General features: G+C 44.3%; 1 protein-coding gene across 2 annotated transcripts in view; it reads left to right on the plus strand.

Annotated features, from left to right (window-relative positions):
* TTC27 (tetratricopeptide repeat domain 27) overlaps nt 1–14,482 on the plus strand; it is a 240,464-nt gene that overhangs the window by 211,512 nt on the left and 14,470 nt on the right. For both annotated transcript variants that reach the window (XM_025197636.1, XM_025197635.1), the window contains exon 16: nt 8,950–9,115. In XM_025197636.1, coding sequence (XP_025053421.1) covers nt 8,950–9,115 — 166 coding nt within the window. The remainder of the gene's footprint in view (nt 1–8,949; nt 9,116–14,482) is intronic.

Genomic DNA, 14,482 nt, shown 5'->3' on the forward strand with positions numbered 1-14,482 from the left:
GGGATTTGCTTGAGAAGCATCTATGGATGCAAGCCAGTGTTTTGCTCGCTTTACTAGCCACAGCATCACATTGAAGGCTCATGTTCATCTTGTGGTCAATCATGACCCCTAAGTCCCTTTCATCTGTAGTGCTAACCAGCGTAGCACTGCCGAGCCTATAAGCATGCTGCAGCTTTTTCCTCCCAAGGTGGAGAACCTTGCATTTTTCGGTGTTAAACACCATCAGGTTGTCATCCGCCACAGGTTGACACCAGTGTCTATATCATTGATGAAGATGTTAAAAAGTAAAGGCCCTAGGACAGAGCCTTGAGGGATCCCACTGGTCACAGTGCACCACAACGATTGACTTCCATCAACCACCAACCTCCGGGTCCTGCCACAGAGCCAGTTCCCCAACAGGCAGATCCTGGTGCAGTCAAAGCTGCAGTTAGCCACTTTTGTCAAGAGGTGGTCATGGGATACCAGATTGAAGGCTTTTTTAAAAACAAGATATATGACATCAATCTCATCCCCCTTGTCCAGGTAATAGGTCACCTGGTTGTAAAAGGAAATGAGATTGGTCAAGCAAGACCTACCCGCAACAAACCTGTGCTGGCTATCCCTCAGGATATTGCTGTCAGCTAGCCTGTATAGGATGGCCTCTTTGATAATCTTTTCCAAAACCTGCCCCAGGTTAGAGGTCAGGCTGATGGGCCTATAGTTAGCCGGATCCACTTTCCTCCCTTTTTTGAAGATAGGCACCACATTGGCCTTCTTCTAATTGTTGGGCTCTTCACCAGAGCACCAGGAGTTCTCAAAGATCCTTGCCAGGGGCTGAGCTACGACGCTTGCTCTTTGAGTACCCTTGGGTGTAAACCAAGGGGCCAGCTGACTTGAAGGTGTCCAGCCTGTCAAGGTGTTCCTTCATGAGGCCAGCTTTGATGGATGATAAGTAATCTCCCTCACCCGGGCCTCCCTGTCCTATGGGACTGGTGAAAAACTGATGCAAAGTACCCATTTAATAGGTTGGCTTTTTCCTGGGCATCGGTTGTCAGTTGTCCCATCTGGTTTAGCGGGCATCCAATGTTGCCCTTGCTTTTCCTCCAGCTCCCCACATATCTAAAAAAGGACTTTTTATTGTCCTTAATATTTGTAGCTAGTTGGAGTTCCCTTGCAGCCTTGGCTTTCCTGGTTTGCTCTCTGCGGGACCAGAGCAGAGTATTCCTCCTTGGTGGTGGTTCCAGTCTTCCATCCTTTGTAGGTCTTCCTTTTAAGATGCAGGAGGTCCGCTAGTTCCCTGGAGAGCCAAGGGGGCTGCTGTGCCCTTTTGCTGCCTTTCCTCCGAGACGGGATAGACTTTGCTTGCGCATCCAGGATTGCTCCCTTGAGGAGCAACCACTCGTCCTGAACTCCCCTCCCCTTTAGGGCCTCGCTGACAAGCCTCCTGAGCTTGTCAAAGTCAGCTTTCCTGAAGTTGAGGACTTCCGTATTACTGACTGACTTGCCAGCTTGATGGTGAAGGTGATCAGCTCGTGGTCACTGTCACCCAGATTCCCTTCAATTATTAGGTTGCTGATTAGGTTGTCCCCAGTTGCCAGTACCAGGTCGAGCAGTGCTTTACCTCTTGTCAGCCCATAGACTTCCTGCATCAGATGGAGGTCATCCACGCATGAGAGAGAGCTTTGCGACCGCTCGGATTTGGCTGAGCGCTCCTCCCACAAGATGTCTGGGTAGTTAAAGTCTCCCATGATAGCCATTCACCGGGAGCACGCAGCCTCAGCCAATTCCCTGGCAGACTCCTGGTCAAGGTCTTGACCCTGGGTAGGGGGTCTGTAGTAGACTCCCACCATAGTATTCCCTGTGCCATGTTCCCCATGGATTTTAACCCAGAGGGTCTCAAGTCCACCGTGGGTGCCAATGTCAGCTTGCAGGGATGCGTAGCTTTCCTTGACATAGAGAGCTATGCCCCTGTCCCTTTTGTCCACTCAATCCCTGCTGTACAGGGTATAGCCGTCTATACCTGTGGTCCAGTCATGGGTGGAGTCCCACCAGGTCTCCGTTATCCCTATGGTATCATAGTTATTTGCGTTTAGCAGGAGGACAAGTTCCCCGTTTTGTCCCCAAGCTCCTGGCATTTGTGTATAGGCACACAAGTGTCTGCTTGAGGGCTCTTGCCTTGCCTACAATTCATTCCAGGGCTGGTGCAGGGGTGGGCTCCCTTAAGTGCCTTGGCCTGCTGGCTTTGCAAGAGTTGCCCAGTGGGTCAGCAGTGGCGGTAGTGCCCCCATTCCCCAGCAGGCTTAGTTTAAAGCCCGGTAGAGCAGGTCAGCCAGTCTGGCTGAGAAGAGCCTCCTCCCCAGGGGAGAGAGGTGGAGGCCATCTCTTCCCAGCAGCTCGCTGCCTCTCTCACCAAAGAGCGGACTGTGGTCATGGAAGCCAAAGCCTTCCCGATGACACCAGCGCCACCGTCTTTGGTTCACTACCTGGATCCTCCTCTCCCTCCTTAGCCTGTAGTGCGAGACTGGGAGGATCAATGAGAACACCACCTGCGCCCTCAACCCCTTAAGCCCCACTCCCAAATTCCTGTAGTGCTTCATGACCCGGCTGGGAGTGCTCTGAGCCATGTCATTAGTGCCCACATGGATGAGGAGCATAGGGTAGTGGTCGGTGGGCTGGAAGAGTTCAGGGATCTTCACTGCAATGTCTCGGATCTGGCCTCCTGGGAAGCAACAGACTTCCCAGGCTAAGTGGTCGAGGCAGCAGATTGCCCCCTCAGTCCCCCTCAGGAGAGAGTCTCCCACGACAAAGACTTGGCATTTTGTCTTGGGGAGAGTGGGGGCGGTAGCTACAGTAGAACCTGTGTTGCCTGCAGGAGCTGACAATTTAGCAGGCTCTGCTGGGGCTGCAAGAGGTTCGTACCTGTTGCAAAGCTCCAGCAGTGCGGGGGGCCTTGGTGTGGTGGGCCTTGGGTCCCTTGAGCACCTTGGTCCAACCCCTGGGCTGGACAGCATGGGAGGTTCTCGAGTCCTTCCCAGTCCTGGAAGGCGACCATGGTCGACCCTCCATCTCCCAGGGGAGAAAGGCCTGGCAGTAGGAGTTGACCTCCTGCTCACAGTCCCTGATGGCATGCAGTCTCTGGACTGCAGCCTAGAGCTCCTCCAGCTGGCGCGCCAGAGACCCCAGTAGGGAGCAGACCTCACAAAGGGAAGTGGCCATGCTTCCGGGCCACAGAGCCTGAAAAAGCGACAGGCAGTCCCCACAGCCGAGAGCCGGGGGCTCCGTCTGCGTGGAGCCCGGAACCATGGGCTCCGTCTGGGTGGAGGCCTCAGACCCTGAGGGGAACCTCAGGGTATGGTGTGTGCCCACCCGTGTCATGCCACTGGTGGGCTGGCTACAGCTGGGACTGTCTACCCTAGGGGGCTCACACAGGGCCTCGGGCCCTCCCACTTGCCCTCCTGCTCAAACTCCCATGCTAACTCATGCACTAGGCCCAGGAACACGCTTGTTTGCACAGCCTATTCACGAGGCTCCAGTTGTGCGGCTCCCTGAAGGGCTGGGCCAAGTAGGAGCGAGGGGGGAGGGGGATGTGACCCTCCTCGGCCCACTCCCAGCTGACTAAGTCCCTCCCTCCGTGGGCCCCTGCTTACCTGCAGGCACGCTGGGGCTCATTGGGGGTCCTGGGGTCTCTGCTGGGGTCCCTAGGCTCACAGAGATGCAGTGGGTTTACACCCAAGCGTCTCGCACCAGAGCCAGGACACGAATGAGGCTTCTGCCATTGCCGGGTCCTTTTTAAACTGTGCACATGCGCAGAAGGGCCGGCTGGTGCCTCGCTGTTCTTGGGGGGCTAAGAGAGGTCCTTCCCCTCCACCGAGGGAAGGAACAGGTGGGTAACCCCCCCTAACCTGGCTCGCGCACCAGCAGCCAGGTCACGCGGCTCCCTGGGGGAGTGGGCCAAGTAGGAGCCAGGGCAGGGCATGACCCTCCTTGGCCCACTCAACCCACTCCCAGCTGACTGGGTCCCTCCCTCCATGGGCCCCTGCTTACATGCAGGCAGGCCGGGCCTCATCGGGGGTCCTGGGGTCTCTGCTGGGGTCCCTAAGCTCACTGGGGCGCAGCAGGCTTACACCTGCATGTCTTGCACCAGAGCTGGGACTCGAATGAACCGGTTTGAGAATTAAACTGGTTTGAGGATGAAATTAAGGATGGTACCTCCAGGGCTAGGGACAGAAGGTACATGTAAACCAATTTAAGTGATCAGGAACCAGGTTAAACCTGTAGGAGAATAGTGCACTTAAACCACTTTCAAAATGGCAGAAAGTAGTTTAAAATAAACCTAGGTGGATGTAGTATCAGATTTAATTGATTTAGGTTAAACCGGTTTATGGAACTTCTGTCCCAGATCCCCTCCCAATTCAACTTAACTAACAGTCCTCCAGCATCCTAGGATACTGTGCAGCCCTGGGCTGTGCTCTGCTCCAGAGGGATTCTCCCAGCCCCTCCTCAGCCGGGGGATCATTCAGCTCCCAGCTTGAGGCAGGGGGAGTAAAGCCCCCACTGTGGGCTTCCTCCCCTGTGCTGGGCACAGCTCAGATGGAGCTCTGCAGCTGGGGGTGGGGCGGCACTTCCTCCTCAGTCATCCTGCCAGTTGGGGTGGAGGCATGGCCAGGTGATCATTGTGGCTCAGGTAGGGGAAGTGGGACACCCACTGCAGGCTTCCCCACAGCTGGGAGCCAGGGTGATCACCTGGGGGGGAGGGGGGGGGCTGTGTGTGTGTGTGTGTGTGTGTCCCAGCCAGCTGAGGGAGTGAGGGGGAAAAGGACCCCCCCCGGACCCCCAGCTGGGCAGTGCCTGGCTGCAGGGAAGGGGAAGCCTGCAGTGGAGTCTGTTTTCCTGGCCCCCACTCCCTCCTCAGCCAGCCCATCTGTCTGTACTTTGCCCAGAGGTCTGGGGCTTGGGCTTCTCTTCTTACTACTTTCTGATTCCAAAAGAGAAGCATCCCCTTCTAGGTTTTGGATGTTTCAGCAAATCAATTCATTATGACAAGGTTTGGATAATAACACTCTAGTTCAGGGCTAACCAACTTCTAAGCAGGTGGGGACTGCATCCCACGGGCCACACCCCTCAGGGGCTGCACCAGTGTAAGCCATGAGCCCATGGGCTGCATCTCCTCCACCTTCTATGCATGCAGGTGGGCCCTCCTTCCCACCAGGCAGGCAAGCAGCCACCTCAGCTCCCTCGCTGCACCATGCTGCAGGCTACCCTGGCACCATGGGCTGGGCTGGGCTGCACTGCACTGCCCTGCCCCGCCCCGCCCCCTGGGGTAGGAACAGGAAGTGAAAGGTGAAGGTGGAAGGAGGATCCTCAAGTCCCTGACTGCAGCAGCAGTCGGAGTAATAGGAGGAGCAGAAGCTGGGCAGGAGCTAGGGGCTGCACATTAACCTCTTATGGGTGACCAGTTGGACATCCTTGCTGCAATACATAAATTCTTTCCTAGGTCCTATGAATACCAGTTATCGATGACCTGAAGGACACTTACGTCTATATGGCAATTCATACTGCTCACAGAAATGTTTGCACTTTGTGTCAGGAGTCGTTGATACCAGTTCTGAGTTCTGTCATTCAGTGTGTCAGGATCCCAAATGGCACTTAAATGATGTCTTTCAGCGGCAGCAGTTTGTGTCGGGAGACTAGACCTTCATTTCTGTTCTCAGTAACCAGATGATAATAGGATCTCATTCTTGACATTCAAAAGGGTCATCCAAATCCTTGTCAGCCTGGATCTCAGGATCAGTTTAGAAAGCTCCATTTACCTACAAACAATCAGCAGAATTTATAAAGTCAAGGTTTGACTCAGTTCTGCCTACGTCTTAAATCCTCAGGGGAGAATTTGCACAATAACTTGCATCTTTTCAGGTCTCTGCTCCTAGCCAAGGATCTCTATTTCAGCTACTGGATTTCAGGGCAGCATATGTGAGAATTTACCGTTGCCCCATTCAAGAGTAATTAGGATCAGTTTGTTGCCTAATCAGACATAGTAGAGCTGTGGTGCTCAACTTATGCCACATGGGGCTTCCCACAGGTCTGAAAATTTGGCAGCGGGAGAATAGTGGCAATTAACATTGTCACTGCTCTCCCATCACTAAACTTCCCAGTCTGACCTGTGTATTCACCCCATACCATTCATCTGGCCCATGGGCCATTGGCACCAGTGGCCTAGAGCTACCAGTTAGATATCCCTCATGTGAAGCTGACATCCCTATGTTGGTGAACAGATTCCCTTCAGGTGCATTGTGGAAGTCTTTCATCTTCCTCATTGTAACAGACATAACCATGCAAGGATTGGGAAGCTTATTTAGAACATGTGTAGACCACTATGTCTCCAAGGGAAATCACACTTGTTATGTAAGTGTGTTAAGAGTTAAGAACTATCCATCTACCTTCTGAAATGTGTCTGTTTAGGCAGATTCTGAGAGATAAACTGTGATATGTTTTATAAACAGGCAGGAGGTACAAAAATTTTCCTTCTGTGTCAGAAAGCAATGTTCTTGTAAAAATGATGTATTCATCAATGTATCAATTTGTCAGGTCCTTCACCTGCCAGGAATTCACAACAATTGAGCATCACCCACATATTGGGAGTTCTCGGGACAAGACTCAGGTGATATCAATAGCCTCTGCTTGGGCTTATCAATTTTGTTGTTTTTTGGTTTTTTTTAATCTAATTCATTTTTTAACATGCCCTCATCATGGGTTTAGAAACCATCTTCATATTTCTCTATACCAGTGCTTACAGTTAGTGTAGGCTAATTGACTTTGCTTGAGAAGACCTGCTTGTTGGTTTCTAATGATGTCTTAAAGAATTCATAGGAAAATTTCCATGAGACAGATTCATATGGCTGAGTGAAGGTGTTTTTCAACCCTCTGGACAGACACACATCCAATTAGAGGACTTTTCTCTCTCAGCTATTTGTGATTATTTGTTATCCAAGCATTCTGCTCTGTCACTCAGCTCTATTAAGCTGCATTTGGCAACTGTTTTATAGTCCAGTCTAGTTTGGTGGTTATTCAGGTTTTTTCCTCAGTCAAACCATTTTCATGGCTTAAAAGAGTGGTTCCTTTGTTTTCCTTAGTAATGTTTTTCCTGCTTTAGATGCTAGTGTGTCTTTAATGGACCCTTTTGAACCTTTATCATCTTCCTATAAGGACAGCAGTTTTAGGCACTAGCAGTTAGCTGGGTAGAGTGTGTAAATAACAAGCTTTGATGGCAGAGTCTCCTTACATATTTTTCCACAAGAAGCTAGTAATGCTTACGCCACAGCCATTTTTTTTATTAACAGTAGTTCATTTTCATTCAACCTAATTTATATATTTGCCTGTATTTTTTTCTGACTCTTCATGCTCTTGATGTCCTGTCACTCTGGCTCTCTCAAACAAAGCCCTTTGGAAAAGCTCAGGTTTCCTGTAGCTTTTGGCACTACATCTAAAGGTAATCGCCCAAAGACTATCAAACGGGCTTTGGATTAAAATAAGATCTTACTCTTTGAATACTCTTCTTCTTTTCCTCTTTGGTTTAGGCACAGTCCACCAAATCTCAGCAACATCTATGGCATGCATTGGGAAAACTGTTTAAAAACCTGTAAGGGAACTGACTTTTAGGTAGGATATCCAGTCTGTTAGAGTTGTGTAACTTGAGAGGTAACTACAAGTCAGTTACTTGCAGTAGGACCCATGCAGACAGATGTTCAAAGACACATTTCAGATGCTCCATTCAGCAGCTGGAATCTATGGAGATGCCTTTCTGTGTGTGTATCCCACCACCCATGTTTCTTCCAGTGTGGTATAAAATTCTTCTGGATATTGGCATTGCTGAAGGAATTAAGTGGTGGTCAGGCAGCTGTACTATTTATGCTTTTAGAGAAGGGTTGTGTGAAATGTGCAGGGGCACATGAAGCCTCCACTGAACAGTGGGATCCATATGGGTAAAAGTATCTCCGAGAACTTCAGATGCTATAATGTAAGTTTTCTTTGTGCAGTGAAGTGAGTCATAATTATTACATTTGTTCCTGCTATAATAATGCAACAAAGAAAATCCTTTTATTTTTTCTGCTTTGCACTTCAGTGAGAATTTGATTTCATTATCATAATTTGTTAGTAGATATTTTCAGTTCTGACAGTGAATTCAATACAAATGTCCCAAATGTATGCGATTAAAATGCTGACATGTATTTGCAAATACCAGTGGAGACTATGCATCATGTTAAAAAAAGAATTACCAACCAATAACAATGACAGCTTGTAATTTCACCTACGTTTTATTGAAGAGATATTAGTATTAAGTAAACTTTCTTGTTTCCTATATATCAATTTTCTCCAAAGTAAAGATCTGTTTACTTGTTATATTGCTAGTTATTGTTTTTAGGTGCATAATAAATAATACAGAAAAGTCTGTCTATGATACTAGGGGTCTTTGACTGTTGTAGATTAGAAAGGGCCAGAGCTCTGTTTTTCAACGTTGGTTAGTAACAATTTTATACTTTTGCTCTATGTTCAAAACAATGCTTTGATCATGTGCCTGCAGAGAACTTTTTGTAAATTATGTATTTTTTCCTTGTCAATAATCTTTAAGGAGAATAGTAAAGGGAAAGGTAGCGGGGTTTGTGGATATTGAATTTACAGCCAAGGCAATGTATTTTCAAAGCGGTAATAAATAGGTTCTGCAAAATTATTCATTGATTCATGGCATAGTTTCTTGACCCTTCAACAAGCAATCAGTAGACCATTAGTGATGTGAAGGATGGTTATGAAAGAAAGGAATGCTCAGTCTTTTATGTAGATTTTGGACACTAAACCTCAACATTGACCTGTTTTCTAAACATGGCTTTGAATTAGACAGCCTTTTGGACTATGCAAAATGCTTTAAAATATATAAAATTTTATACGCAGAATCTTTTGTTTTCTGTTCTTAATCAGAATCAAAGCATTTCGAACCCTCCAAGAAGCTCTCAAGTGTAACTATGAACACTGGCAGATTTGGGAGAACTACCTTCTCACTTGTACAGACATTGGAGAGTTTTCAGAAGCAATCAAGGCTTATCATCGGCTCATGGATTTACAAGAAAAACACAAAGATGTGCAGGTAGGATAGAGTTCTTTTTGTGTCGCTTACATGTTTCCTATATGTTCATTTTTTCCATGACAATGAAATACATTTTCCAAAACCATCTCAGTACCAGTAGCAAACTTGACACTCAAAGCTGTCTGAGCAAATTATGAGACTTTGACTGTAAGGAGAAATAATTTAAAGCAAGCAAGACCAATCCTGATCCCAGTGTCTGTCTGCAAGCTTTGGAGAAGAATAAGTTGAAACTCTGCTGGTCAGGCTGATCCTAAAAGTAAACATTTCCCCCCTTTTCACATGCTTAAATCCCTGTTGGCACTAATGTAAATGATTTTAGATCTTATAACTATAGTCAGGAAAACAATTTCCCTAGGTGTTTAAGAATGTACATCTTGCACAACCTAGCCTTTGCACTTGAACTACATTTCATGTTGAACCACATATAATCACAGTATTAAAGCTACATAATCCAGAACTGTGAAAAAATAAAACAGGAACCATATGCACTTTTCAGGGTAGTGAATGAAAGCTTGTTAGTTTCTGTGTGTTAAATGCATATTGTGAGCCTGGGAAAGTTTTATTTGATGATCATATAATTAAAGGGTCACTGTACTCTGATAGTTAAAAAGCGTATTTAATTTTTTCATTGGCAATTTACTTTTTTTAAGAGTACATGAGTCATCTGTCATAGTAATAAAGCTACTAATATGAGTAATAAAACAACCACACACAGTCAGTGTGGTGTTTGATACAAATAAAATCTATCAAATTTGAGATACCTAAACCTGAAAAGTTCTTCTAGCAATTGAGTGTATTTCAAAACTGATCAATCTGCAAAAGGTATATTGTATTCTTTCAAAACTTACACATTTTTAAAACCAAGTATTTCTTCTTTAAAAACTCTTAAATTTGACGTTCTTAAAAAAGCTCATATATTCACTATAATGCCTGTATCCTCCTACATGTCTCTGTTTGGTGATTTTATTTTATTTTTTCAAATTGAGAGTTAGAAAATTTGGAGGCTCCTTAAATGCATCAACATCTTACATTCAAAAGAAAATGGTAGTTTTCCATGTGTTGAGAATTAGTTTGTTGGCAGCTGTGATGCTGGCATTCTGCAGAGACCATGTTTATTCATGAGGACATTTTGTAGACTTTGTTTAGGAAGTGCCCTTCTCAATTGTTGATGTAAACAATAGTCTAGTTACACAACATAACCCATACTGATTTTAATATCGCTCAGGTCAGGCTGATAGTCCACAAGGGCTAGAATTTCCTGCGTTCACATAACATGTGAACAAATGTGCCCATTCTGATGTGTCATTTTACAAGTTCATAGTTGTGGTGCATGGTTATTTAAGAGTAGTGCTGTTCAGCTTCTAAGCAGCCAGGGGCCACCCAGACACCCCTTCATTGTACTGTATGCCTGCATCCCACCCCTTGGCACACTGCATTCTGCCGTCTGCTGCACCACAGCCTGTGCATCCATGCCCCTGCTCCACAGTGTGCCCACATAGGCACAACCACCACCACTGCACCACACAGCCCCAAGCTCACCCTCAACTCCCTGTGCCGTGCTTGGCAGCATCTGTCCCCAGGTGTGGGTGCAGAAAGCAGAATCCAGATGAGCTGGGGAAAGAACCTAGAGACTGGCTGCTATTTCAACTGGAGTGATGAGGGAGCAAAGCCCAGATGGGAGCTCACGGGCCGCAACTCAGCCACCTGCGAGCTGCCAGTTGCACAACTGCACAATCCTGGTTTAGTGTTCTTTATCCATTTTAGTGTATCCTCTCTCTCTCTCTCTCTCAATATATATATATATATACACACACACATATATTTCCCATATAAATTTTAGGAGTATTTGGGAGTCTATAGGAGTCTATAGATATTAAGTTTGCTTTTGGTGTTCCAGTACAGATGCCATTATATAGTCCAACATATGAAATAGTTTCCAAATCCTTTCATCTTTTTATGATACAGCAAATCTACAGATAGAAGGATTCTCATGAAAATCCTTCACGAACAAGCCTAAACTCTTCTTTAGAATTTCAGAAGAATTCATATTAATAATTTTATAGAATGAAAGAGAATACTTTCTTAGCTAAAAAATTAATTGAGAAAACTAAAAAGCTTAGAAAATTTTTACAGAGCGCTCACCCACAGTCTAGTGTGTGCTGCATTCTTGCTACTTGCTTGTTGTAGGGTCCTCTGGTACAGAACCGATTGTGCTGACTTATTAGTTGCTTATTCAATTTAGAAAAACTGTGGTTCAGTAAGTTTAGACCAGATTGTTAATTTTATTGCAGTATAGTTGTCAGTCATATTTTTATGTAAACACAGTTTCAACTCTGTAAAATGAGACTATAACTGAATCTAGTATGTTTTCTCTTTGTACATTAGCTCATGGCTTCTTTGCTTCAGACCTGTACACACAAAATGCAGTTGTGAGAAATTACACTTCCTAGTTGTTCTCCATAATTATTTCATAGCCCTCCCAGCAGCAGAAATTCTGATGTAGGATATTTTAAGTTTCAGTGTACACACACACACACGCGCGCACACTGCTGCAGTTATAATTCAAGAGGCAAAATATTAACAAGCTTGTCAGTGTATGAAATGAAAATTATCTGGGGGAGTGGAAGGGAACATTTGTGGATTAATCATTGATCCTTCTAGATCGTGGTGTATGCATAAGAGGTCACCCGGACCTTCAATACCTATGACTGCCCAGACCTTCCATCTCCCTTTTAGGTCATTGAGACAGACAGAATCTAAAGACCAGATCAAGTCCAGACATTTGGTGCCTCCATGGCTGTAGTTGTATAAGCATCTGGGAACAGAACCCTGGTCTCCTGTGCCGTAGACAGGGAGTCTGCAACTGAACCATGGGGGACTCTGGATTAATCTAAGTGCCATGGTAACATTTAAAATTTGCATGGAGTAACATTTAAGCTGACAATTTGGAGTTTTCGCAGTACCATTATTAAAAGGATGTATTCTTTTAAAATAAACAAAATTTCCATTCATGTGTTTAAAAGAATAAAAAGAAGTAGCTCTCCCTCTTTATGCCTGCACATCCTCTAAGCTTTGTGATATGGTTATATTTCAATTGATATAGCCAGATTTTAGCATGTTAATTGGAAAATAATGATTGGAGCAAATCGGTGAGACAGGTTGTGGACTCTTATCACAGCTACCCAGATACTAACTCCTCTATGAGTAAAAGGTCATCAGTTCCTAGGCTTGTTAATCTTGGCATCTATATATTACAGTAAACAGGAAGAATGTAAAAGACAGAGAGAATCTGTCAGCTTTTTAGAAGCACTGCATTAAGGTGTCTATGATAATAAAGGTAGAATAAATGTTCATTGTAAATCAAGCAGTGTTAAAAAAAATCTCTGATTTTTTGAATAATCACATTCCAATTTGTATTTGTGGTATTCTTAACTTTTTTCCAGTGGTGACCCTTAAAACCATTGCAATTCTTCCTTATATAAAGTATTTCATCAAGAGTATTATTTATTTGTGTTTTCCTTTACTTAATGTGGCATTTACCTTAAATTAACCTTACCTTGTTGAATTATCTGTAGCAAGGGGCTAGTTATTAAGACTCCCACACTGTTACAGTTCACAGTAAAAGATCTGGGGGGTAGATTCTCAGTGGGTGTAATTGTCAGTTTAACCTCTGTATGTATGGGGACAAATGTTGGCAGAGGGTTTTGTAAAACTGCTAATCAAATGACTTCAAAATGCAGATTGCTAGAGCCAAGCTGTCAGTGCTTGTTTGTAAAGTTAACATGTTGAAGATAATAGGCAGCAAATGCTCTGTTGGGGGAAGGGGCTAGAAATTTGCTACATTGCTTTCAGAAGCAAGCCTAGGTATAGTCTCTATGACTGTGAATAGAAGTAGGGATTAATGTGAATGCAGAATACCACAACGGAAACAATGTACCAGAAAGGTTTTCTCTTGCTCTTATGCGTTACATATTATCCTTATTTCTCTGGCTCATAACCTTTCATAATGGGAAGCAGTAGCAAAAGCTCTTTGTGCTCAGATTTATAAGGGCACTTTCCAGAGGGAATTTGAGATTGGGGAGGTGGGAATTAATACTTGTTGGAGGCACCTGGTGCTATAATAGTCACTTAGCTGATTTTCAGCTTTAATGGGAAAGTATTTGGAGTGAATATATTTATAGGAAACAGCCTTAGCAAATGATAACTTCTCATGTGAAACCTGTTATCTGAAGGTCCTTTCCTCACTTGGGCTTTGTCATTTCTGATTATCACCAGTGGACTTTTTAAATATGTTTTGAGTAGTTTATTTTTTATGTGAAAGGAACTGTTGTAGAGCACATGAATCTAATTTCATAATTACAAAATGTGTTAAAATGTGTACAGTTGTTTTTCTTTTTTCATTATGCATGTTGTGCTTGTTAAATAAGATGGGTCACAGAAAGAGGGATATAGGTATGGTGATATTAAGCACACAAATGCTTAGTATAATCCATAGATTGTTTTAAAAGACAGGAAAATAAAAGCTGTTGTTTTCACAGGTTCCTGTATAATCTAACATCTGTTGAATGTAGTCATGTTTTAGGGCATATGGCCATTTAACTTCCCTCAGAGGAGATTTAAATTAAAGTTTAACAATTTACAGTTGTGGTCTAATGATGGAAAAGCCAATGAATTGGTTGCCAGCCTTCTTTTGGTATTTAGATACAATGAACCGGCAATTCTAACTAATATATTTTTAACAATACAGCATAACCAAGGAGTGTCAGTATTTCATTAATGTTTAATGGATTCTATAGTCCCAGCTTTCATGCCAGTTTTATTTTGACTAAGTCTTTAGTGATGAAGAAGGGAAACCTGGGGATAGATTATCCTGGAAACATAAGCAAAGCTTGAGCTCTCTTGATATTTGGGTTATTTTTTGGCATCTTTGCAAAATCCTGGTTGCCTGAGGCAAGTAATTATTTTTTCCCAATGGACAAATAAAACATTTTTAGTTTTTTTCCATTATTGTCATAGTTATCGTGCCTAGATTTTTGTGGACCGGTAAACTACCTGGGTTGGAATATTATCAATGACAGTTTTACAAGGCTGGAAACAAGGAGTGGCAATTTGGACATTTCTCAGTTTGACCATACTCTTCTGGGTATATGTATGTAGATATGTGCACATGTGTGTGTGTGTGTGTGTGTGTGTGTGTGGTCCTGGGAGGAGATTGGAGCTCAGCACTTCTGATAATCAGGTATTTTATTTAGTTACCTACATAAGGATTTAAGATTCTCATTTGGGACATCCATTTGTTAAAATGTCTGGCAATAGAAATTGTTTACATTGTATGTTTGATTCACCACTTTATTTGAAAACTAAATC

Source organism: Alligator sinensis, unplaced genomic scaffold (assembly GCF_000455745.1).
Source record: "Alligator sinensis unplaced genomic scaffold, ASM45574v1 scaffold489_1, whole genome shotgun sequence".
In the NCBI taxonomy this organism is placed as follows: Eukaryota; Metazoa; Chordata; order Crocodylia; family Alligatoridae; genus Alligator; species Alligator sinensis.